At 43.2% G+C, this 24,011-nt stretch overlaps 1 protein-coding gene across 1 annotated transcript in view; it reads left to right on the top strand.

The window, feature by feature from the left end:
* The window catches only part of LOC147111885 (ubiquitin carboxyl-terminal hydrolase 12-like), a 61,429-nt gene that overhangs the window by 18,447 nt on the left and 18,971 nt on the right, over positions 1–24,011 (top strand). The window contains exons 3-6 of the mRNA XM_085999266.1: positions 2,351–2,564; positions 12,087–12,322; positions 12,868–12,944; positions 13,146–13,229. Of these exons, the coding sequence (XP_085855392.1) occupies positions 2,351–2,564; positions 12,087–12,322; positions 12,868–12,944; positions 13,146–13,229 (611 nt within the window). The remainder of the gene's footprint in view (positions 1–2,350; positions 2,565–12,086; positions 12,323–12,867; positions 12,945–13,145; positions 13,230–24,011) is intronic.

Raw genomic sequence — 24,011 nt, 5'->3', positions numbered from 1 at the left:
GAATGAGAGGGGATCTCATTGAAACTTATAAAATACTGGCAGGACTGGACAGACTAGATGCAGGGAGGATGTTCCCGATGGTCGGGGAATCCAGAACCAGGGGTCACAGTCTAAGGATAAGGGGTAGGCCTTTTAGGACAGAAATGAGGAGGAATTTCTTCACCGAGAGTGGTGAACCTGTGGAATTCTCTACCACAGAAGGCAGTCGAGGCCAATTCATTAAATATATTCAAGAAGGAGTTGGATATATTTCTTAAGGCTAAAGGGATCAAGGGGTATGGGGAGGAAGCAGGGACCGGGTACTGAACTTGGATGATCAGCCATGATCGCATTGAATGGTGGAGCAGGCTCGAGGGGCCGAATGGCCTACTCCTGCTCCTATCTTCTATGTTTCTAAATATTCCTGAAAGGGATTGAATCATTAAAGGCATTTTTATGTGTATTTGTGCACTTAATGATGAGTGGTAATGGTGCTGGCATGGGGAGTCAGCTATCTTTCCTCTTGTTAAGCGGTGACAGCATTTAGTACATCCAGGTCAGTTGGATGAGATGCAAGAGATGTAGAGCTCCTTTATGTTGTCCTGACAAAATGCTTAATATACCTTATTCTCAACAACAGTGTCTCTGCACTTCACACATTTCTCACCCTATCTCCTTGTAGTTGGTCCAAGTAAGACGGCTATATTAGTGTCAATTGTATATTTTAGTGCACTCTCATGTTGTGTATATCTAGGAACCAAGATGAGTGTCAGCTACTCAAATGTAGTTTGCTTAAGACCCTTAATAGCCATCTAAAAGAGATTTTCACCAACTACTATTGGTGGGAGAATCAATTTTCCAGGCAGTTTTTCTTTCTGTATTTTCCTCTCCCACAGTCATTGCTGATAATTTGCTATATTTTAGCAATCAATCTGGAGACTGGAATGGGGGCAGGATCGGAGCTCATGGTCAATCTCTAAACAAATCAGTTCAATTGATCAATAATTATGAGCAGAAATACTGGAAAAGGTCATCGCTGGCTTACATAACCCAAGTATCTGCATCACACTTTAAGAATGAAATGGAAATTATACAAACATTTAAAAAAGTGATTTTTTTTCTTAAAACAGACCAGATGGTTTATGTTAAGTACATAATATTTACCTATAGAGCTGATTTTTGATTTTAATTGGTTCCAGGCTGGAAAATCAATAGTTGTACAGAATGGCCAGGAAATTCCTGGAAAGATTCGGCATAACTATGGTGCAAGAACGGAGTTGCACCATTTGTTTGGAGGCAATTTCTATGTAATTGATTTACGGTGGTTTTATGCGGAAATATGCTATGCTCAAATGTCCATGATCACTTGCACTACCTCCCCCAAGTGTTCTGCCTTTTATTTACATAGCTCGGCTCCCATGCAAAAGAACAACTCGGGTTCTTGGGTTTACACGAATAATGCACTGCTGTAGATTTATGTGCAAACATTTAGGTGCAGCACGGCCTGAGGTCACCTAATATCAGCATAACTGAGATTTCTTGAGTTTGATCGCAATTTTTTCTGCAGTCTTTTATTAAAAAATTCCTACTGCAGCCTGCACTATACTTAACCAAAGAGCTGTCAAGCCTCCGTGCACCTGAAAATTTTCAAACCCCACCCACCCCCTTCAAAAGGATTAATCAATTTAGTTGCCTTCCCATTGGGCATTCCCCAGTTTTACATAATGGCAGAAGCAAGAGGCTCAGAGTGAGGGGACGTGGCAGAAAACAGCAGGCCGATATATTTCTCCTATTTGTGGCAGTGTTTGTGTTCATTTTCACGACTTTTACGTTCCAACATAAGCAAATAAGCTTCATAGGAAATTTGGGTGCAAATTCCTGTCGGCAATATCAGCGCAGAAACCGGCCTAAATTTTGATACAATTTTTGCGTATGTTAGATTCAGGAAATTCTGGCCCAATTTTAAAATAATTCTGAAACTTACAAAATTGAAGAATAATTTGATAATTTTTTTTGTGCATGTACACACAGTAATATGTAACAGTACCTCTAGTTATTTTAAAACAAAAAATAACTTTTGTACTCTAACGCTACCTGGGTTGGAAGATACAACAAAAAGTTACAGGATAACATTTTGCTTAATAGATAAAATATCTGTTAAAATTGGTATCACGTCAGAATGACTAGGAAGTTCTGATCATTTATTCATACAATTGCGTAAAAAGTTTTATTTTTCTGAATTTAAAAACAGAAAATGTTTTTATTTCAGATTATCAGCATCCAAAGTATTGTTTTTTTTATTTTCCTGAACTGTTTTTGGATCTACCTTGTGACTGACTTCAACTTGTTTTGTCCTCTCTTGTGCTATTAGTTTGGGAATACCTGCTACTGTAATTCAGTCCTTCAGGCACTTTATTTTTGCCGTCCATTTCGAGAGAAAGTTCTAGCCTACAAGAATCAGCCCAGGAGAAAGGAAAACCTACTCACGTGCTTGGCAGATCTCTTCCACAATATAGCTACACAAAAGAAGAAAGTTGGTGTAATACCTCCCAAAAAGTTTATAACAAGACTACGAAAAGAAAATGGTAAGATTTTTAAACAAGGGAAGCTAGATCAGTCTAATTTGTGAACAAATGTCAAAGATGTAATGGCCCGGATTTTGCGAGAGGAGCAAAGTGACGACGCTCGCCGCTGACCTCAAAAAAGAAAAAAAGTTGTCCACAAGGATCTAGCGATCTCTGTGGCTTGGATTTCACCTTTCCCAACGTTAATTTCATTCTGGCGTCCAGCAACAGTGATCAGTGATGTCATCAAACAGGCTAAGCAGTCAATCACATTGAAGAATTCTCACAGACAGGAAATAAAATGCACTGATTATCCTTTACTTTTTAATAATTTTACAGTGAGCCAAATAAAGATTGGGCCATACACATGGGATTAAGGTAGAAGCTGAAATATCATAAATGTAATTTTTTTTTTTATTATTTTAAAAATCACGGAATTTTATCATGTAATGTAGGAAATGAGACGTCACATATAAAAATTAAAAATTTTTTGGGGGGGGCCAGAGAGGTTTTTCAGCAGTAATTATGACTTAATACGCCGTTAAAATCAGTTACACCTCATTAAACAAGGCTTAAATCTTTTAAGGGTTTTTACAGCGAGAATAGAGCGTAAAAAGCTGAATTCACGTCAAATCAAGTGATTTTTTTTTAAAGATTTCCGTCTGCGGGGACTTCAACAGTGCACCCTGTGGAGGAGCAGGGAATCACTGACAGCAGCTTCTCAATTTCCGTGTTTAACTGCACGTGCGGATGCCAGAAGTTGCTGTCAATTTCACAGAGTAATGACGGCGAACGCTGACAGTTTCACCAGCATTACAACCGCAAAATCCAGGCCATTCAGTCTGATAAGACCTCAGTGATTTTAAATGCTGACACTAGGGGCACCTAACAAAATGAGTGGAGATGGTTGATCATTGTAAGGTAGGTAAATGTTGGGCAAGTCAACATGGAGAAGGCTAACAATTTGTCCATTTTTTTGCCTTGCAATAGTATTCTGACATAGAAACATAGAAGATAGGAGCAGGAGTAGGCCATTCGGCTCCTCGAGCCTGCTCCGCCATTTAATGCGATCATGGCTGATCATCCAAATTCAGTACCCGGTCCCTGCTTTCTCCCCATACCCCTTGATCCCTTTAGCCTTAAGAAATATATCCAACTCCTTGAATATATTTAATGAATTGGCCTCTACTGCCTTCTGTGGTAGAGAATTCCACAGATTCACCACTCTCTGGGTGAAGAAATTCCTCATCTATCCAAAATGGCCTACCCCTTATCCTTAGACTGTGACCCCTGGTTCTGGACTCCCCGACCATCGGGAACATCTTTCCTGCATTTAGTCTGTCCAGTCCTGTCAGAATTTTATAAGTTTCAATGAGATCCCCTCTCATTCTTCTAAACTTCAGCGAGTACAAGCCCAATCGACCTAATATCTCCACGTACGTCATTCCTGCCATCCCAGGGATCAGCCTGGTGAATCTTCGCTGAACTCCTTCCATGGCAAGAACATCCTTCCTCAGATAAGGCGACCAGAACTGCACACAATACTCAAGATGTGGTCTCACTAAGGCCCTGTACAACTGCAGCAAGACATCCTTGTTCCTGTACTCAAACCCTCTCGCTACGAAGGCCAACATACCATTTGCCTTCTTAACCACCTGCTGCACCTACATGCTTACCTTCAGCGACTGGTGCACAAGGACACCCAGGTCTCGTTGCACTTCCCCTTCTCCCAATCTATTGCCATTCAGATAATCTGCCTTCCTGTTTTTGCCACCAAAGTGGATAACCTCACATTTATCCACGTTATATTGCATCTGCCATGCTTCTGCCCAATCACCCAACCTGTCCAAATCATCCTGGAGTTTCTCGGCATCCTCCTCACAGCACACACGCCCACCCAGCTTTGTGTAGTCTGCAAATTTGGCGATATTACATCTAGTTCCCTTGTCTAGATCATTAATATATATTGTGAATAGCTGGGGTCCAAGGACCGATCCCTGCGGTACCTCACTAGTCACTGCCTGCCACTCGGAAAAAGACCCGTTTATTCCAACTCTTCGCTTTCTGTCTGCCAACCAGTTCTCTATCCAAGTCAATACCTTGTCCCCAATCCCATGTGCCTTAACTTTACACGCTAATCTCTTATGCGGGACCTTATCGAAAGCCTTCTGAAAGTCCAAATACACCACATCCACTGGTTCTCCCTTATCTATTTTACCAGTTACATCCTCAAAAAAATTCCAGTAGATTAGTCAAGCACGATTTACCTTTTGTAAACCCATGTTGACTTTGTCAGATCCTGTCACTGTTTTCCAAGTGCTCTGCTATTACATTTTTTATAATGGACTCTAGCATTTTCCCCACTACCGATGTCAGGCTTACCGGTCTGTAATTCCCCGTTTTCTCTCTACCACCTTTTTTGAATAGTGGGGTAACATTAGCCACCCTCCAATCCATGGGTACTGTTCCAGATTCCATCGAATATTGGAAGATGATCAGCAATGCATCTACTATTTCTAGGGCCACTTCCTTAAGTACCCTAGGATGTAGATTATAAGGCCCTGGGGATTTATCGGCCTTCAATCCCATCAATTTCCCGAACACCATTTCCCTACAAATACTGATTTCTTTCAGTTCCTCCCTTTCATCAGATCCTATGTTCCCCGACATCTCTGGGAGGTTATTTGTGTCCTACTTTGTGAAGACAGAACCAAAATATGTATTTAACTGGTCTGCCATTTCTTTGTTCCCCATTATAAATTCCCCTGATTCTGACTGCAAGGGACCTACGCTTGACTTCACCAATCTTTTTCTCTTCACATATCTATAAAAGCTTTTACAGTCAGTTTTTTATGTTCCCTGCAAGCTTACTCTCATATTCTATTTTCCCCTTAATTAATGATTTTAATATTTGGATGGCATAATAATTAGAAAATAAATCACAGCATATACAGATTATCTGAATATTATGGAATATCAGTACTGTAATTCTTGAATGGAAAAACAGTTTGACTGTCTTTGTATAATTAACAATGTTTCATTTGTTTTCAATTTTCTTTTGTTTTCTCTCCTCCACCTTTCCTGAAGGTGTTGACATAAGGTCCTTTTCAAACTCAAGCTGAGATTTCGACCCCATATTCTTTCCATCACAAAGACTGCCTACTTCTAGTACTGTAACATTGCTGGTCTTCACCCATACTTCAGCTGAACTGCTGCCGAAACCCTCATCCATGTCTTTGTCATCTCCAGACTTGACTATTACAATGCTATTCCGGCCAGAGTCCAATCTTTCAACTTGCGTAAACATCAGCTCATCAAAACTCTGCTGCCCATATCCTATCTTGCACAAAGTCCTGCTCACCCATCAACATTGCCATTGTTGACCTACATTGGATTCTGATCCCTCAAACCACAAATTTAAAATTCTCATCCCCTTAAATGGGGCTGTGAAATTTTCATGTGCCACCATCAGTCCCATCGTGGACATTTAATTTCCTGAGGGAAAGTTCTGAACCTCAACGCTCCAAAATATTCATCCCTTATTTGCTCCTGGATCACAAACTTCTACCAAAACATTCTTTCCCTCCACTTCAGCGACATGGCTGCTGAAATCAGTACTTCCCTGAGCCAAACACTGACTGAAAGCAAAATTATCTTGTCATGGTATATCAGACGCTTCCAGAACATAGCACTGTTACACTTTTCATGAGAAGGCATTACATTGTTTCAGTACAATTTACTTTCAGTATGTGTTGAAGGCTGACAATCCTGGACTCATTCTCTGGCACTCCCACATCACCCTCTGTTATTTTGATTACTGGAATTGGCTGATAGCTTCGATAAGTCTACTATTTTATTACGCGGATACCAGTGTAAAGATCACAATTAGGAACATAACATAAGAAATAGGAGCAGGAGTAGGCCAATCGGCCCCTCGAGCCTGCTCCGCCATTCAATAAGATCATGGCTGATCTGATCCTAACCGCCAATCTACTATCACAGAACCATCTCCTGAATCTAACAGAATTAGACACACGAAATAGGAGCAGGATCAGGCTACACGGCCCCTGGGCCCGCTCCGCTACCCACAGGGCCCCTGGGCCCGCTCCGCTACCCACAGGGCCCCTGGGCCCGCTCCGCTACCCACAGGGCCATGACCGATCCGAACCTAGACTCCTGTCCAAATTCCTGCCCGCTCCCCATAACCCTTTATTCCCTTTACTTCTAGGAAACTCTATTGCTGTTTCAAATTTATGTAATGATGTAGCTTCTACAGCTTTTTGGTGCAGCATATTCCATGGACCTACCACCCTCTGAGTGTAGTAGTTCCTCCTCATCTCAGTTCTGAAAGAGCAGCCCCTTATTCTAAGACTATGCCCCCTAGTTCTAGTTTCACCCATCATCGGGAACATCCTCCCCGCATCCACCCGATCCAACCCCTTCACAATCTTACATGTTTCAATAAGATCGCCTCTCATTCTTCTGAACTCCAATGAGTAGAGTCCCAATCTACTCAACCTCTCCTCATATGTCCATCCCCTCATCCCCGGGATTAACCTTCTTTGTACTGACTCGAGAGCAAGTATGTCTTTTCTTACGTATGGACACCAAAACTGTATGCAGTATTCCAGGTGCAGTCTCACCAATACCTTGTACAACTGAAGCAATACCTCCCTATCTTTATATTCTATCCCCCTAGCAATGAAAGCCAACATTCCATTGGCCTTCTTAATCACTTGCTGCACCTGCATACTAACCTTTTGAGTTTCGTGCACCAGGACCCCCAGATCCCTTTGTACTTCAGTACTTTCCAGTTTCTTGCCATTAAGATAATAACTTGCTCTACGATTTTTCCTGCCAAAGTGCATAACCTCACACTTTCCAGTATTGTATTCCATCTGCCAAATCTCTGCCCGCTTACTTAGCCTGTCTATGTCCCCTTGCAGGTTTTTTATGTCCTCCTCACTCACTACTTTCCCTCCCATCTTAGTATCATCTGCAAACTTTGATATGTTACACTCGGTCCCCTCCTCCAAATCGTTAATATAGATTGTAAAGAGTTGGGGACCCAGCACTGACCCCTGTGGAACACCACTAGTTACCGATTGCCAGTCCGAGAATGAACCATTTATCCTAACTCTCTGCCTTCTGTTAGATAGCCAATCCTCTATTCATGCCAGAATATTACCCCCAATCCCGTGATTTTTTATCTTAAGCAATAATCTTTTGTGTGGCACCTTGTCAAATGCCTTTTGGAAGTCTAAATACACTATGTCCACTGGTTCCCCTTTATCCACCCTATATGTTACTTCCTCAAAGAACTCCAGCAAATTTGTCAAACATGACTTCCCCTTCATAAAACCATGCTGACTTTGTCCTATTAAATTATGATTATCCAAATGTCCTGTTACTGTCTCCTTAATAATGGACTCCAATATTTTACCTACCACAGATGTTAGGCTAACCGGTCTGTAGTTTCCAGCCTTCTGTCTACTGCCCTTTTTAAATAAGGGCGTTACATTAGCAGTTTTCCAGTCTGCCGGGACCTTTGCTGAGTCCAGGGAGTTTTGGAAAATTATTACCAATGCATCCACAATCCCTACCGCCACTTCCCTCAAGACCCTAGGATGTAAGCCATCAGGTCCAGGCGATTTATCCGCCTTGAGTCCCATTATTTTACCGAGTACCACTTCCTTAGTGATTTTGATCGTGTTTTTCTCCTCCCCCCCCCCCCCCCCCCCCCCCATAGCCCCCTGCTTGTCCAGTGTTGGGATATTCTTGGTGTCCTCTACTGTAAAGACTGATGTAAAATATTCATTCAGTGTTTTTGCCATCTCCATATTTCCCACCATTAATTTCCCGGTCTCATCCTCTAAGGGACCAACATTTACTTTAGCCACCCTTTTTCTTTTTATATAACTATAAAAACTCTCTCTATCTGTTTTTATATTTTTTGCTAATTTACTTTCATAATCTATCTTCCCTTTCTTAATCAATCTTTTTGTTATTTTTTGCTGTCTTTTAAAGTTTCCCCAATCCTCTATCCTCCCACTAGATTTGGCTACCTTATATGCCCTTGTTTTTAGTCGAATACTATCCTTAATTTCTTTACTTAGCCACGGATGGCTGTCTTTTCTTTTACACCCTTTTCTTCTCAGTGGAATATATATTTTTTGGAAGTTGTAAAATAACTCCTTAAATGTACACCACTGATCATGTATCGTCTTACCCTTTAATCTATTTTCCCAATCCACTCTACTCAATTCCGCTCTCATACCTTCATAGTCTCCTTTATTCAAGCTTAGCACGCTTGTTTGAGATCCAACCTTCTCACCCTCTAGTTGAATATGGAATTCAACCATGTTATGGTCACTCATTCCAAGGGGATCCTTTACTAGGACATTTTTAATTAATCCTGTCTCGTTACACAGGACCAGATCTAAGGTTGCTTGCCCCCTGGTCGGTTCAGTTACATACTGCTCAAGAAACCCAACCATAATACACTCAATGAACTCATCCTCAAGGCAGCCCTGCCCAATTTGCTTTGTCCAATTAATATGATAGTTTAAATCCCCCATAATTATAGATGCTCCCTTATTACAAGCCTGAACTATTTCCTGATTGATACTCCGTCCAACAGAGTTGCAACTGTTCGGAGGCCTATAGACTACGCCCACTAGTTTTTTTCCCCTTATTATTCCTTACCTCCACCCAAACTGTTTCATTATCCTGATCTTTTGACCCAATATCATTTCTCTGTATTACAGTGATTCCTTCCTTTACAGGTAGACTACCCTTTATCCGAACTTCCGAAAACCGAAACCCTCTAAAAACCGAAGGTTTTTTCGGTCAGCGTAAGTCGTGCGCACGACATGACCAGAGTGGCGCACGACTTACACTGAGCAGAGGGTCAGCGTAAGTCGTGCGCACGACCCCCCGCCGACCCCCCCGCGGAACCACCTGACTCTCTTCCAAAGGCTCGAAAGCAACGAGAGCTCTGAGCCCGCGGCGGTGCCGGCCCCTGTTCCGACCGAGCATGACGACCTGTTGGTGGAAATGCGGAACTTCATTGCATTCCAGGCTAGCAGCGACGGACAAGCCACGACCGCGGACCCCCGCCCCCACGGACCCCCGCCGACCCCGACCCCCGCCGACCCACCTTCTGAAATTTTCCGAAAACCGAAACACGGCTGGTCCCGAGGTTTTCGGATAAAGGATAGTCTACCTGTATTAACATAGCCAGCCCACCTCCCCTTCCTTCCTTCCTGCCTGTCCTTCCTGATCGTTAAATAACCTAGTATGTTTAATTACCAGGCATTGTCACCCTGCAGCCATGTTTCTGTAATGGCCACAAGATCATACCCATATGTAGTTATTTGTGCCATTAACTCGTCTATTTTGTTACGAATGCTACGTGCATTCAGATAGAGAACTTTCAAATATGTTTTGTGACACTTAGTTCCTGCTTTTGCCCTTTTTATTACTTTACCTTTTACTCCATACCTTCTGCCCCTTCCTGACACGCTCTGGTTTTTAATTTCCCCACTGCTACCTAAGCCTATGACCTTCTCTGTTGTCATTTTTATTATTTGCTCTCTAGGAACCTCCCCCCCACTAGTTAGTTTAAAGCCCTCTCTACAGCCCTAGTTATATGATCCGCCAGGACTCTAGTCCCAGCACTGGCCAAGTGAAGCCTGTCCCAACGGAACAGCTCCCTCCTGCCCCAGTACTGGTGCCAGTGTCCCAGGAAGCAAAACCCATTTCTCCCACACCAGTCTTTGAGCCACGCATTTAACTCTCTAATTTTATTTGTCCTAGCCAAATTCGCTCGTGGCTCGGGTAATAATCCAGAGATTATTACCCTTGAGGTTCTGTTTTTTAATTTGACCCCTAGCTGCTCATACTCCTTTAACAGAACCGGCTTCCTAGTCCTATCTATGTCGTTTGTACCAAAATGGACCACAACAACTGGATCCACACCCTCCCACTGCAAGTTTCTTTCCAGCCCAGAGGAGATGTCCTTAACCCTGGCACCGGGTAGGCAACGCAGCCTTCGGGACTCTCGCTCTCGGCTGCAGAGAACTCTATCTATCCCCCTAATAATACTATCCCCTACCACTACAACATTTCTATTTACTCCCCCCTCTTGAATGGCCCCCCGTTCCACGGTGCTGTGGCCAGGTTGCTCATCCTCCCTGCAGTCCCTGCTCCTGTCCCCACAGGGAGTAAGAACCTCGAACCTGTTGGTCAAGAGCAAGGGCTGCGGCTCCTCCAGCTCTACCGACTGGATCCCCGTACCTGCCTCACTCGTAGTCACACCGTCCTGTCCCTGACCATGGGCTACATCTGAATTACTTAACTTCATGGGTGTGACCACCTCCTGATACACAGAGTCCAGGTACTTCTCCCCCTCCCTGATGTGTCACAGTGTCTGAAGCTCAGACTCCAGCTCATCAACACGGAGCTGGAGTTCCTGTAGCAGCAGACACTTGTCACAGACGTAATCACCGTGAGCCTCAATGGGGTTCACCGGCTCCCACATCTTGCAACAGTAACACATCACCTGCTCCATTCTATGTAATTAATTAAATTTTTTATTGTTAGCTATGGACACCCTCTGCCTGATTTTAGATGCTGGTATCCCCTTTAATTAATTGGATTTAAATTAAATCAATCCCTCTAGTTACACCAGTTAAATGGTTTACCAACAGTCACTCTGCACCAGAAAGGCCTTGGTACACCACAGCAACCTTAAAACTATAAACCACAGACTTAAAGTTTTAAAACGAGAGAAATACTCCAACCAATCACCTACCTGTTTTGTGGTGACGTCACACCTTGAATACTTTTTACCTCTCTCCTTGCCTGAGATTGGAGATTGGTACGCCTACCTGAGCCTCTGAGGCCTCTTGTAGTCGCGCTGCTCCGCCTCCACCCGCTGCCGATGCCTCACTGAGGCCTACCTGAGCCTCTGGGGCCTCTTGTAGTCGCGCTGCTCCGCCTCCTGCCGATGCCTCACTGAGGCCTACCTGAGCCTCTGGGGCCTCTTGTAGTCGCGCTGCTCCGCCTCCCGCCGCTGCCGATGCTGCACTGAGGCCTACCTGAGCCTCCGGGGCCTTTTGTAGCCGCTCTGCCGCACTGCTCTGCCTCCACCCGCTGCTGATGCCGCACTGAGGCCTACCTGAGCCTCTGGGGCCTCTTGTAGTCGCTCTGCCGCGCTGCTCCGCCTCCACCCGCTGCCGATGCCGCACTGAGGCCTACCTGAGCCTCTGGGGCCTCTTGTCGCTCTGCCACGCTGCTCCGCCTCCACCCGCTGCTGATGCCACACTGAGGCCTACCTGAGCCTCTGGGACCTCTTGTAGTCGCGCTGCTCCACCTCCACCCGCTGCCGATACCGCACTGAGGCCTACCTGAGCCTCTGGGGCCTCTTGTAGTCTAAATTGAGTAGCTTGTTCTAATTGGAATTGTATTGCAGCATATATTATGCTCCCTATTAATACAGACAAAATTGTTCACACGCATCTTAACTGTTTTTTATTTCAGAACTTTTTGATAATTACATGCAACAAGATGCTCATGAGTTCCTGAACTACTTGTTAAACACCATTGCTGATATCCTGCAGGAAGAGAAAAAGCAGGAAAAACAAAATGGACAGCTACATAATGGCTGTATTAATGATGACAATGGCAATGGCAATGACATACCGGAACCAACCTGGGTGCATGAGATGTTTCAAGGAACATTAACTAATGAAACCAGATGTCTTAACTGTGAAACTGTAAGTTCAGCATTCAACAAACTTAATGATTTCAAAATTTGTCAACTTTATTATTTGTAAGTCTTGTAATCATGTTGAATTTGTTCAAAATACAAGGAAATTTTGGGGGGGGGGAATGTCAACAACATATTGTGACTAATTTGCTATATAACAGTAGTAATTAGCTTTTATTTTCCACTCCTTTCATTGTCTGTGGTAGCTTGAACTGTGGAGGATGTCATTTGATCCGTTGTGCCAGTGCTAGCTCCACATCAGAATATCATAATCATAATCTTATTTCCTTGCTCTTTCCCCATATTCTTTAATTTTTTTCTTGAATTCCCTTTTAAATGTGTGGTTGACGCAGTTTGAATAACCACTTTTGGGTTTTCTTTTTTGCTTTAACAACGGAATCACATTTCTATTCATTTAAACTATCCACTGCAGTCCCAGAAAGAATAAATCTCTTATTACATTCGTATGTTGTATTTCATCATAAACTGCTTTCAGATTATTGTATTACTGCTTCCTGCTATTAGTAATTTTAAATTGTCCCTACTTCACAGGTAAGTAGCAAAGATGAAGACTTTTTAGACCTTTCTGTTGATGTGGAGCAGAACACTTCAATTACACATTGCTTGAGGTATGCTGAGTAAAATGTTAAAAATGATATCTAGCTTTGCAATTGATTTTAAAAAAAACAATTTTTACTAATTTTGCATGTTAAATGATCAGACTTAATGATTTATAGGTGTCCTTTTAAAATAAAGTTAATTTTCATCTTAAAATTGAATTTATTGATGAATATTGGAGATTAACGTGAAATTTGCCTTTTTTTGCACAGGGGGTTTAGTAATACAGAGACACTGTGTAGTGAATATAAATACTACTGTGAAGTGTGCTGCAGTAAACAAGAAGCTCAGAAAAGGTAATCTATAATATGCTGGTTTGTAAAAACATTGTGTTTTAATACGTTATAAAATAGGTACAATGACTATTGGAGTTGATAGTTGGGATTTATTTCTGATGAGAGACTGTATCTTGGTATTAACCATGGAGAGGGAGCTGCAGTAGCCTTTTTGCATCAAAAAGGTGTAGGGGGTGGTGGTGTGTGTCAGCTTCACCTCTGACTGACTTATGAGCGGTTCGAATTGCTCCCACTCCCTTGGTTCTAGATCTTGGACTTATTTGGGGGTTGTGACAAAAGTGCAGCAGACAACTGGTTTTGGTGCAAGAAACTTTGATCTTTATTCAAGAGAGAAAATATAACACAACAATCTTAACACTCCAATAAAATGGGGTACACTTCGATACACACGAGGGAAATTACAGTAGAAAAATACCTCACCCCTCCCAATCCCACTTTACTAGCTAAGTTGGGCTCTAGAGGACCAGGGATAATGCTCACCAAACGAATCCTTGACAGTTGAGCTGGTTCGCGGTTTCGGGGTTCGCTGGATGTGTTGGTTGGTGCCTGCCGTACCCGGTTGGTTGTTTCGTAAGGCCCTTGTTGCCGCGAGGTGTCTGATGGTCACTGAAACTGTTGCTCTGGTTTCTTGTGTGTTGACCTGCTTCTAGAACTGTGAACTTCTTCGAACTCGAACTGCTGAAAACTGTAGAGCTTGTAGAGAACTTGTAACTGCTGAACTGAACTGTTGAACTGTACTGTACTGTCTTCTTGAGAAAACAGGCCTTCAGTTATACTAATTGGGGCCTCCTAATCTGCACGCCAAATCAATCCCGGTTTATTGTAAGATTTTGGCGGGCTCGTTAATAGTAATGTATGAAGTGGTTTCGGGATGGTTCCATGAGCTGTTGAGCTCTTACTTGATTGTAGTTGTTGTGTTCAGGTTTCAAGTTTCCTGACTGGAACTGAGAATTCTATGGAGTTGGGCAAGGTGATTTGTTTTATGCATGTTTTGGATGGGTCCTGTAATTTGGGTGGGGACTGCTCTTCCGTGGGTCTATTGTTAGAATATAAATTATCTGATAGGGGCTGAGTGACGTTGGACAGCTCCCCAGACAGCTTGATTAACTCCAATTCTCAAACTGCCTATTACAGAGGTTGACCCCATCTCCTGTTGCAGCCTTTCTCCTTTACAAGCCCAAACATGCCTTTTTAAAATACCAAATCTTGGTTTTTGACCTTGAATCTCCCTCTGTTAGGCCCAATACATTTGCTCACCCTGAAGTGGTTAGAAAAGAGTCCAAAGTCCTTTTCTTTAGGGTTTTTCTCTTGAGTTTTGGGGGATCTGTGAATTTTGAGAATCTTATAAAGGGAAATGTATAGTTGCAGTATTTTGCAGTTTTCTGAGAATACTGTTCCTAAAAATTTGCTTTATATTATTCATTGTTCCAAATTAATGAAAATCAGATGATGCGTGAATGAAGAGAGGAGCTCAAATGTCCTTTTTGGAATGGAATGGCTCTAAAGGGAATTGAATTGCATATAATCATGGAACCACTGTTATTAAGCTCATCTGTGTTGCAGATTGCTTTCCTTAAATTTATTTTCTAATGAGGAACTGATGTATGTAAATGCATACTTAACTTGAATATGTGCCTGTCTGTTCTCGTTTCGTGTAATGCAAAGTGCAGCTTTTAGTTTTCTTGTCTATACCACAAGATTCTCTTTAGGTCTTCAGACAAAAGTGTTCTATTAGTTTTGCCTGCCAGAAATAAACCCTGATTTCATTGTCTTAGATCCACAAATCTGTAAAATGATGGGGAGGAAATGTGGCTGGCAATGAAGTGGTGCAGTACTAAGTGCTCATTTAATTAATTCCCAGTATTTTGGTTTTGTGCAATTGCTATGAGAAAGTGAAGAACTTTCACTCCATTCAACCAAGAAGGTTCTTGGTTCTGCACTGGTTGTCATTGCTTGCTGCAGACTATTTGCCCTTTGTTGTCACCAGATGTTGTTGATGTGGAACAGAATACACTGCAAACTGATAAACAAAACTGCTGTACTGTATTAAATATTCATTACTTGCTTCATATGTCACAATTTACAGCAAGATGTTTCCAGAAATCCTGTCAGGAGTAAAAGTGATTCCTCCAGTTCCAATTTCAGTCATTTTTGAGTTGTCTTAGGTAGTTGTATTATAGCAATTGCATTTGTACAGTTGACCCTTAAAGTTAGAGAAATGCTTATTGTACAGTCTACTCTTAATTCCAAGTGGCTTAATTCAAATGATCTGAATGTAATTTTAAGCATTAAATTCCCACTATACTGTTACTTACATTGCTTAATTCAAATTATTGGATAATTCAATGTTTTAATGCAAAAATTATCAGGAGCAAACTGTATGTGATTATGCAGTATTAACCCTTGAATTGCTGGTAGTTCCATTCCAGCCTTCTTAGGCTGGCCATTTTCTTAGTTTAGCTTTATTACTGTAACATTAGCCATATATAATTAAATAAAACTTTCTTTTAAGTAAGAAATTTTAAGCAATTTAGCTTGCCACATCTTTTGCTTTTGTCCATTTTCTTGCTCTCCTTTTTATTAATCTAGCTTTATTTCTATTTAATATATTTAGTTATATTCCATAACTTTTTTTTTTAAAGTATAAATTATGTACAGGAATCCCTCCCCAACCGCGGGGGACACGTCCCTGTAAACCCCCGTGGTCATAGAGTCATAGAGTTTTACAGCACAGAAAGAGGCCCTTCGGCCCATCGTGTCTGCGCCGCCCATCCCTCCCTGTCCAGTCTAATCCCATTTTCCAGCATTTGGTCCATAGCCTTGTATGCAATGGCATTTCAAGTGCTCATCCAAATGCTTCTTGAATGTTGTGAGGGTTCCTGCCTCTACCACCCTTTCAGGCAGTGAGTTCCAGCTTCCAACCACCCTCTGGGTGAAAAAGTTCCTCCTCAAATCCCCCCTAAATCTCCTGTCCCTTACCCTGAATCTGTGCCCCCTTGTTATTGACCCCCCTACTAAGGGGAAAAGTTCCTCTTTATCTACCCTATCTATGCCCCTCATCATTTTGTACACCTCAATCAGGTCCCCCCTCAGCCTTCTTTGCTCCAAGGAAAACAACCCCAGCCTGTCCAGTCTCTCTTCATAGCTGAGGCGCTCCATCCCAGGTAACATCCTGGTGAATCTTCTCTGCACCCTCTCCAAAGCAATCACATCCTTCCTATAGTGAGGCGACCAGAACTGCACACAGTACTCCAGCTGTGGCCTCACCAGCGTTTTGTACAGCTCCATCATAACCTCCCTGCTCTTATATTCTATGCCTCTGCTAATGAAGGCAAGTATCCCATAAGCCTTTTTAACCACCTTATCTACCTGTTCCGCTGCCTTCAGGGATCTATGTACATGTACACCAAGGTCCCTCTGACCCTCTGTACTTCCTAGGGTCCTACCACTCATTGTGTATTCCCTTGCCTTATTTGTCCGTCCAAAATGCATCACCTCGCACTTTTCCGGGTTAAATTCCATTTGCCACTTTTCCGCCCATCTGACCAACCCGTTAATATTGTCCTGTAGCCTGAGGCTTTCCTCCTCGCAATTTACCACCCCACCAATTTTCGTGTCATCCGCGAACTTACTGATCATACCCTTTACATTCTCATCCAAATCATTAATGTAGATCACAAACAGCAAGGGACCCAGCACCGATCCCTGAGGTACCCCACTGGACACAGGCTTCCAGTCACAAAAGCAACCTTCGACCATCACCCTCTGCCTCCTGCCACTCAGCCAGTTTAGGATCCAACGCGCCAAGGCCCCCTGGATCCCATGGGCTCTTACCTTCTTGACCAGTCTCCTATGCGGGACCTTGTCAAAAGCTTTACTGAAGTCCATGTAAACCACATCCACAGCATTTCCCTCATCCACACACCTAGTCACCCCCTCGAAAAATTCAATCAGATTGGTCAGACATGATTTACCCTTGACAAAGCCATGCTGACTATCCCCGATTAATCCTTGCCTCTCCAAGTGGAGACTAATTTTGTCCCTCAGAATTTTTTCCAATAATTTCCCTACCACAGATGTTAGGCTCACTGGCCTGTAATTCCCTGGTTTATCCCTGCTACCCTTCTTGAATAATGGTACTACATTAGCTGTTCTCCAGTCCTCTGGTACATCCCCTGTGGCCAGAGAGGTTCTGAAAATTTGTGTCAGAGCCCCTGCAATCTCCTCCTTTGCCTCACACAACAGCCTGGGATACATCTCGTCCGGGCCTGGGGATTTATCCACTTTTTGGCCTGCTAAAACCGCTAGTACCTCCTCCCTCTCGATGCTAATATGTTCAAGTATGTCACAGTCCCCTTGCCCGACTTCTATATCTACATCGTCTTTCTCCATAGTGAACACTGAGGCAAAAAATTCATTTAAAACCCCACCTACTTCATCTGGCTCTACACACAGATTGCCACTTTGGCCCCTAATGGGCCCTACCCTTTCCCTGGTTATCCTCTTGCCCTTAATATACTTATAAAACATCTTAGGATTTTCCTTTATTTTGCTCGCCAGTGTTATTTCATGGCCCCTCCTCGCCCTCCTAATTTCCTTTTTAAGTATGCCCCTGCACCTCTTATACTCCTCTAGGGCTTCCACCGTCTTTTGTCTTTTGTAACTGCCAAAAGCCCCCCTTTTTTTCCTAATGCATTTTTGTATATCCGGTAAAACCGCAGTTGGCAAATTCACTATAAACACAATAAAAAAGAATATAAAAAGCATATAAATAGCATAAAAATCATGTTTTTTTACCTTGTTCCTAAATTAAAAACCGCGCATATGCGAATTTCACTGCCGCGGTTGACAAAAATTGTCGCAGAGTGGAAACCGTGTATACGTGAAATTCGCTTATGACAAACCTGCGGTTGGGGAGGGATCCCTGTATCTACTTTCCTTGTCTTCCAAGACTCGCCTGAGACGAACATTGACTGACTGAAAGCCAGTTCTAAAATTCATTTTTCAACCCTTTGAGACTTTATTATCTGAAGGTTGTACATTGTCATGATTTTCTAGTGTCCAAATACAGGAGTTGGCCATTGGATGAATTACCTCGTCTACATTGTCGGGGTCTAATATCGCCTGAATGAACTAGTTCTTCAATGGTGCACCATAAACTTGTATATTGAAAAACAAAGTTTCATAAATTAGTGCAGTTTGATAGTTGGGCTGATTGAAACAATTTTTCAAATTTAGATTACTACATTTGATTTAAAATTATACTGTTGATCAGCTACTCTCCTTACTACAGGAGCTTACCCAATCTCAAAGGGGAAGTTTCTTCCAGCTAGCTACACACTGAAGGAACAGTCAGCATAGGGCAAATGCAGAGATTTCAGGGACATCACAGTATTTTCTCTGATCTCCCTGTGCTGTGCACTAATTGCAGCTGAGAAAGTAGATGGATGATCTGCTCCTAAGTCTTTACCAGTGCCATATTGAGCTGGCTGACAAGTTTATAGAACTTGCTTGAAGATATGTGTCGCTCTGATTTTCCCTCTTCCTTGCAAGGGAGGCAGTTGGGCATAGCAGCACAGATGAAATCAGAAAATTGAGACTGGAGGATCAAGCATAATTTCCTCAGTTCTGTGGTGCTTTTAAAGCTTTGAACTCGAACAAATTGATTTGATCTCTGTCTATCCAGTACAAATGTAATGTCTGTATTCCTGAGCTTTATAAGTATTTCTAAACTTGGCCATTAAAATAAATATCAATTTAATTTTCTATATAATAGATTTTATGCTATCGTATACTTTGTACCAAGGAGTTTTTCTTCCTGGGATGTTGGCGTCCATGGCAAGGCCAACATTTATTGTCCATCCCTAATTGCCCTTGAGAAGGTGGTGGTGAGCCGCCTTCTTGAACCACTTGCAGTACTTGTGAAGGTACTCCCACAGTGCTGTTAGGAAAGGAACTTCCAGGATTTTGACCCAGCGACGATGAAGGAATGGTGATATATTTCTAAGTCAGGATGGTGTGTAACTTGGAGGGGAACTTGCAGGTGGTGGTGCTCCCACCTGCCTGCTGCACTTGTCCTTCTAGGTAGTAGAGGTCGCAGGTTTGGGAGGTGCTGCCGAAGAAGCCTTGGCGAGTTGCTGCAGTGCATCTTGTAGATGGTACGAGTTGCTGCAGTGCATCTTGTAGATGGTACACACTGCAGCCACGGTACGCCGGTGTTGGAGGGAGTGAATGTTTAAGGTGGTGGATGGGATGCCAATCAAGTGGGCTGCTTTGTCCTGGATGGTGTTGAGCTTCTTGAGTGTTGTTGGAGCTGTACTCATCCAGGCAAGTGAAGAGTATTCTATCACACTCCTGACTTGTGCCTTGTAGATGGTGGAAAGGCTTTGAAGGTAAAGGAGGCCTGAAGGCCTTGTGTCTTAATGCGAGGAGCATTCATAATAAGGTGGATGAATTAGCTGCGCAAATAGAGGTAAACGGATATGATATGATTGGGATTACGGAAACATGGCTCCAGGGTGACCAAGGCTGGGAACTCAACATCCAGGGATATTCAATATTCAGGAAAGATAGGCAAAAAGGAAAAGGAGGCGGGGTAGCATTGTTGGTTAAAGAGGGGATTAACACAATTGAAAGGAAGGATATTAGCTCTGATGATGTGGAATCTGTATGGGTAGAATTGAGAAACACCATGGGGCAGAAAACGTTAGTGGGAGTGGTATACAGACCCCTAAACAGTAATGCGGAGGTTGGGGATGGCATTAAAAGGGAAATTAGAGATGCGTGCAATAAGGGCACAGCAGTTATCATGGGTGACTTTAATCTACATATAGATTGGGCTAACCAAATTAGTAACAATACTGTGGAGGAGGAATTCCTGGAGTGTATACGAGATGGTTTCCTGGACCAATATGTCGAGGAACCAACTGGAGATCCGGCCATCTTAGACTGGGTATTATGTAATGAGAAAGGATTAAGTAGCAATCTTGTTCTGCGAGGCCCCTTGGGTCGGAGCGATCATAATATGATAGAATTCTTCATTAAGATGGAGAGTGAAGTAGTTGACTCAGAGACTAGGGTCCTCAATTTAAATAAAGGAAACTACGATGGTATGAGGCGCGAGTTGGATAGGATTGATTGGGGAATGTTACTCGAAGGGTTGACGGTGGATAGGCAATGGCAAACATTCAAAGATCGCATGGGTGAACTACAGAATCTGTTCATCCCTGTTTGGCATAAAAATAAATCAAAAAAGGTGACTCAACTGTGGCTAACAAGGGAAATTAGGGATAGCATAAGATCCCAGGAGAAGACATATAAATTGGCCAGAAAAAGCAATAATCCTGAGGATTGGGAGCAGTTTAGGATTCAGCAAAGGAGGACAAAGGGATTAATTAAGAGGGGGAAAATAGAGTATGAGAGTAAGCTTTCAGGGAACATAAAAACTGACTGTAAAAGCTTTTATAGATATGTGAAGAGAAAAAGATTGGTGAAGTCAAGCATAGGTCCCTTGCAGTCAGAATCAGGGGAATTTATAATAGGGAACAAAGAAATGGCAGACCAATTATTAAATACATAATTTGGTTCTGTCTTCACAAAGGAGGACACAAATAACCTCCCAGAGATGTCGGGGAACAAAGGGTCTAATGAGAAGGAGGAACTGAAAGAAATCAGTATTGTTAGGGAAATTGACGGGATTGAAGACCGATAAATCCCCAGGGCCTGATAATCTACATCCTAGGGTACTTAAGGAAGTGGCCCTAGAAATAGTAAATGCATTACTGGTCATCTTCCAAAATTCTATAGACTCTGGAACAGTTCCCATGGATTGGAGGGTAGCTAATGTTACCCCACTATTCAAAAAAGGTGGTAGAGAGAAAACGGGGAATTACTGACCAGTAAGCCTGACATTGGTAGTGGGGAAAATGCTAGAATCCATTATAAAAGATGTAATAGCAGAGCACTTGGAAAACAGTGACAGGATCGGACAAAGTCAACATGGATTTACAAAAGGTAAATCGTGCTTGACTAATCTACTGGAATTTTTTGAGGATATAACTGGTAGAATAGATAAGGGAGAACCAGTGGATGTGGTGTATTTGGACTTTCAGAAGGCTTTCGATAAGGTCCCGCATAAGAGATTAGCGTGTAAAGTTAAGGCACATGGGATTGGGGGCAAGGTACTGACTTGGATAAAGAACTGGTTGGCAGACAGGAAGCAAAGAGTTGGAATAAACGGCTCTTTTTCCGAGTGGCAGGCAGTGACTAGTGGGGTACCGCAGGGATCGGTCCTAGGACCCCAGCTATTCACACTATATATAAATGATCTAGACGAGGGAACTAGATGTAATATCTCCAAGTTTGCAGACGACACAAAGCTGGGTGGGCGTGTGTGCTGTGAGGAGGATGCCGAGAAACTCCATTATGATTTGGACAGGTTGGGTGATTGGGCAGAAGCATGGCAGATGCAGTATAATGTGGATAAATGCGAGGTTATCCACTTTGGTGCCAAAAACAGGAAAGCAGATTATTATCTGAACGGCAATCGATTGGGAGAAGGGGAAGTTCAACGAGACCTGGGTGTCCTTGTGCACCAATCGCTGAAGTTAAGCATGCAGGTGCAGCAGGCGGTTAAGAAGGCAAATGGTATGTTGGCCTTCATAGCGAGAGGGTTTGAGTACAAGAACAAGGATGTCTTGCTGCAGTTGTACAGGGCCTTGGTGAGACCACATCTTGAGTGTTGTGTGCAGTTTTGGTCGCCTTATCTGAGGAAGGATGTTCTTGCCATGGAGGGAGTGCAGTGAAGATTCACCAGACTGTTACCTGGGGGGAGTGCAGTGAAGATTCACCAGACTGTTACCTGGGATGGCAGGAATGACGTATGAGGAGAGATTGGGTCGATTGGGCTTATTCTCACTGGAGTTTAGAAGAATGAGAGGGGATCTCATTGAAACTTATAAAATTCTAGCAGGCCTAGACAGACTAGATGCAGGAAGGATGTTCCCGATGGCGGGTGAGCCCAGAACCAGGGGTCACCGCCTAAGGATAAGGGGTAGGCCATTTTGGACAGATGAGGAATTTCTTCACCGAGAGAGTGGTGTACCTGTGGAATTCTCTACCACAGAAGGCAGTGGAGGCCAATTCATTAAATATATTCAAGAAGGTGTTGGATATGTTTCTTAAAGCTAAGGGGATCAAGGGATATGGGGAGAAGGCAGGGACAGGATACTGAGTTTGGATGATCAGCCATGATCTCATTGAATGGCGGAGCAGGCTCGAGGGGCCGAATGGCCTACTCCTGCTCCTATCTTCTATGTTTCTATGACATTTGCCGCAGAATACCCAGCCTCTGACCCGCTCTTGTTGCCACAGTATTTATGTGGCTGGTCCAGTTAGGTTTCTAGTCAGTGGTGACCCCCAGGATGATGTTGGTGGGGGGTTTGGCGATGGTAATGCCATTGAATGTCAAGGGGTAGTGGGTAAACTCTCTTGTTGGAGATAGTCATTGCCTGGCACTTAAGCGGCAAGTAACATTCATGCCACACATCAGCCCAAGCCTGAATGCCATCCAGGTCTTGCATGCGGGCATGAACTGCTTCATTATCTGAGGAGTTGTGAATGGAACTGAACACTGTGCAGTCATCAGCGAACATTCCCACTTCTGACCTTATGATGGAGGGAAGGTCATTGATGAGCAGCTGAAGATGGTTGGGCGTAGGACACTGCCCTGAGGGACTCCTACAGTGCTGTCCTGAGGATGAGATGATTGACCTCCAACAACCGCAACCATCTTCCTTTGTGCCAGTTATGACTGCAGCCAGTGGAGAGTTTGCCCCCTGATTCTCATTGACTTCAATTTTACTAGGGCTCCTTGATGCCACACTCGGTCAAATGCTGACTTGATGTCAAGGGCAGTCATTCTCGCCTCACCTCTGGAATTCAGCTCTTTTGTCCATATTTGGTCCAAGGCTGTAATGAGGTCTGGAGTTGAGTGGTCCTGGCAGAACCCAAATTGAGCATCGGTGAGCAGGTTATTGGTGAGTAAGTGCCACTTGTTAGCACTGTCGACAACACCTTCCATCACTTTGCTGATAATTGAGAGTAGGCTAATGGGGCGGTAATTGCCTGGATTGGATTTGTCCTGCATTTTTTGGACAGGACGTACTTGGGCAGGTTTCTACATTGTCAGGTAGATGCCCGTGTTGCAGCTGTACTGGAACAGGTTGGCTAGAGGCGCGGCTGGTTTTGGAGCATGTCTTCAGCATGACAGCCGGATGTTGTCGGGGCCCATAGCCTTTGCTGTATCCAATGCGCTCAGCCGTTTCTTGATATCACGTGGCGTGAATCGAATTGGCTGACGACTGGCTTCTGTGATGGTGGGGACCTCGGGAGGATGACGATATGGATCATCCACTCTGCACTTCCGGCTGAAGATGGTTGCAAATGGTTCAGCCTTGTCTTTTGCACTCGCATGCTGGGCTCCGCCATCATTGAAAATGTGGATATTCCTGGAGCCCCCTCTTCCTGTTTAGTTGTCCACCACCATTCACTACTGGATGCGACAGTGTAAGTATATGCTAATGCTGATTACATAAAAACACATCTGCCTGTTAGTTGTATAATAAGTGAGGAATCATTTACTTACTTAAAAGTCCAATGTACTAAATAATAACTTTTGATAGGAGATAGGGTCCCTTTGTTGGAAACCAATCTAACCTTCAGAACAATGTTTATCTGTTAGATATAGAAGGAAATATACATGAAGTTTTATCTGTGCAAGAG

This window comes from Somniosus microcephalus, chromosome 10 (genome assembly GCF_052327205.1).
Source record: "Somniosus microcephalus isolate GS21.2 chromosome 10, FLI_Smic_1.0, whole genome shotgun sequence".
NCBI classification, from domain to species: domain Eukaryota; kingdom Metazoa; phylum Chordata; class Chondrichthyes; order Squaliformes; family Somniosidae; genus Somniosus; species Somniosus microcephalus.
This window is presented reverse-complemented; position numbering and strand designations above follow the sequence as displayed.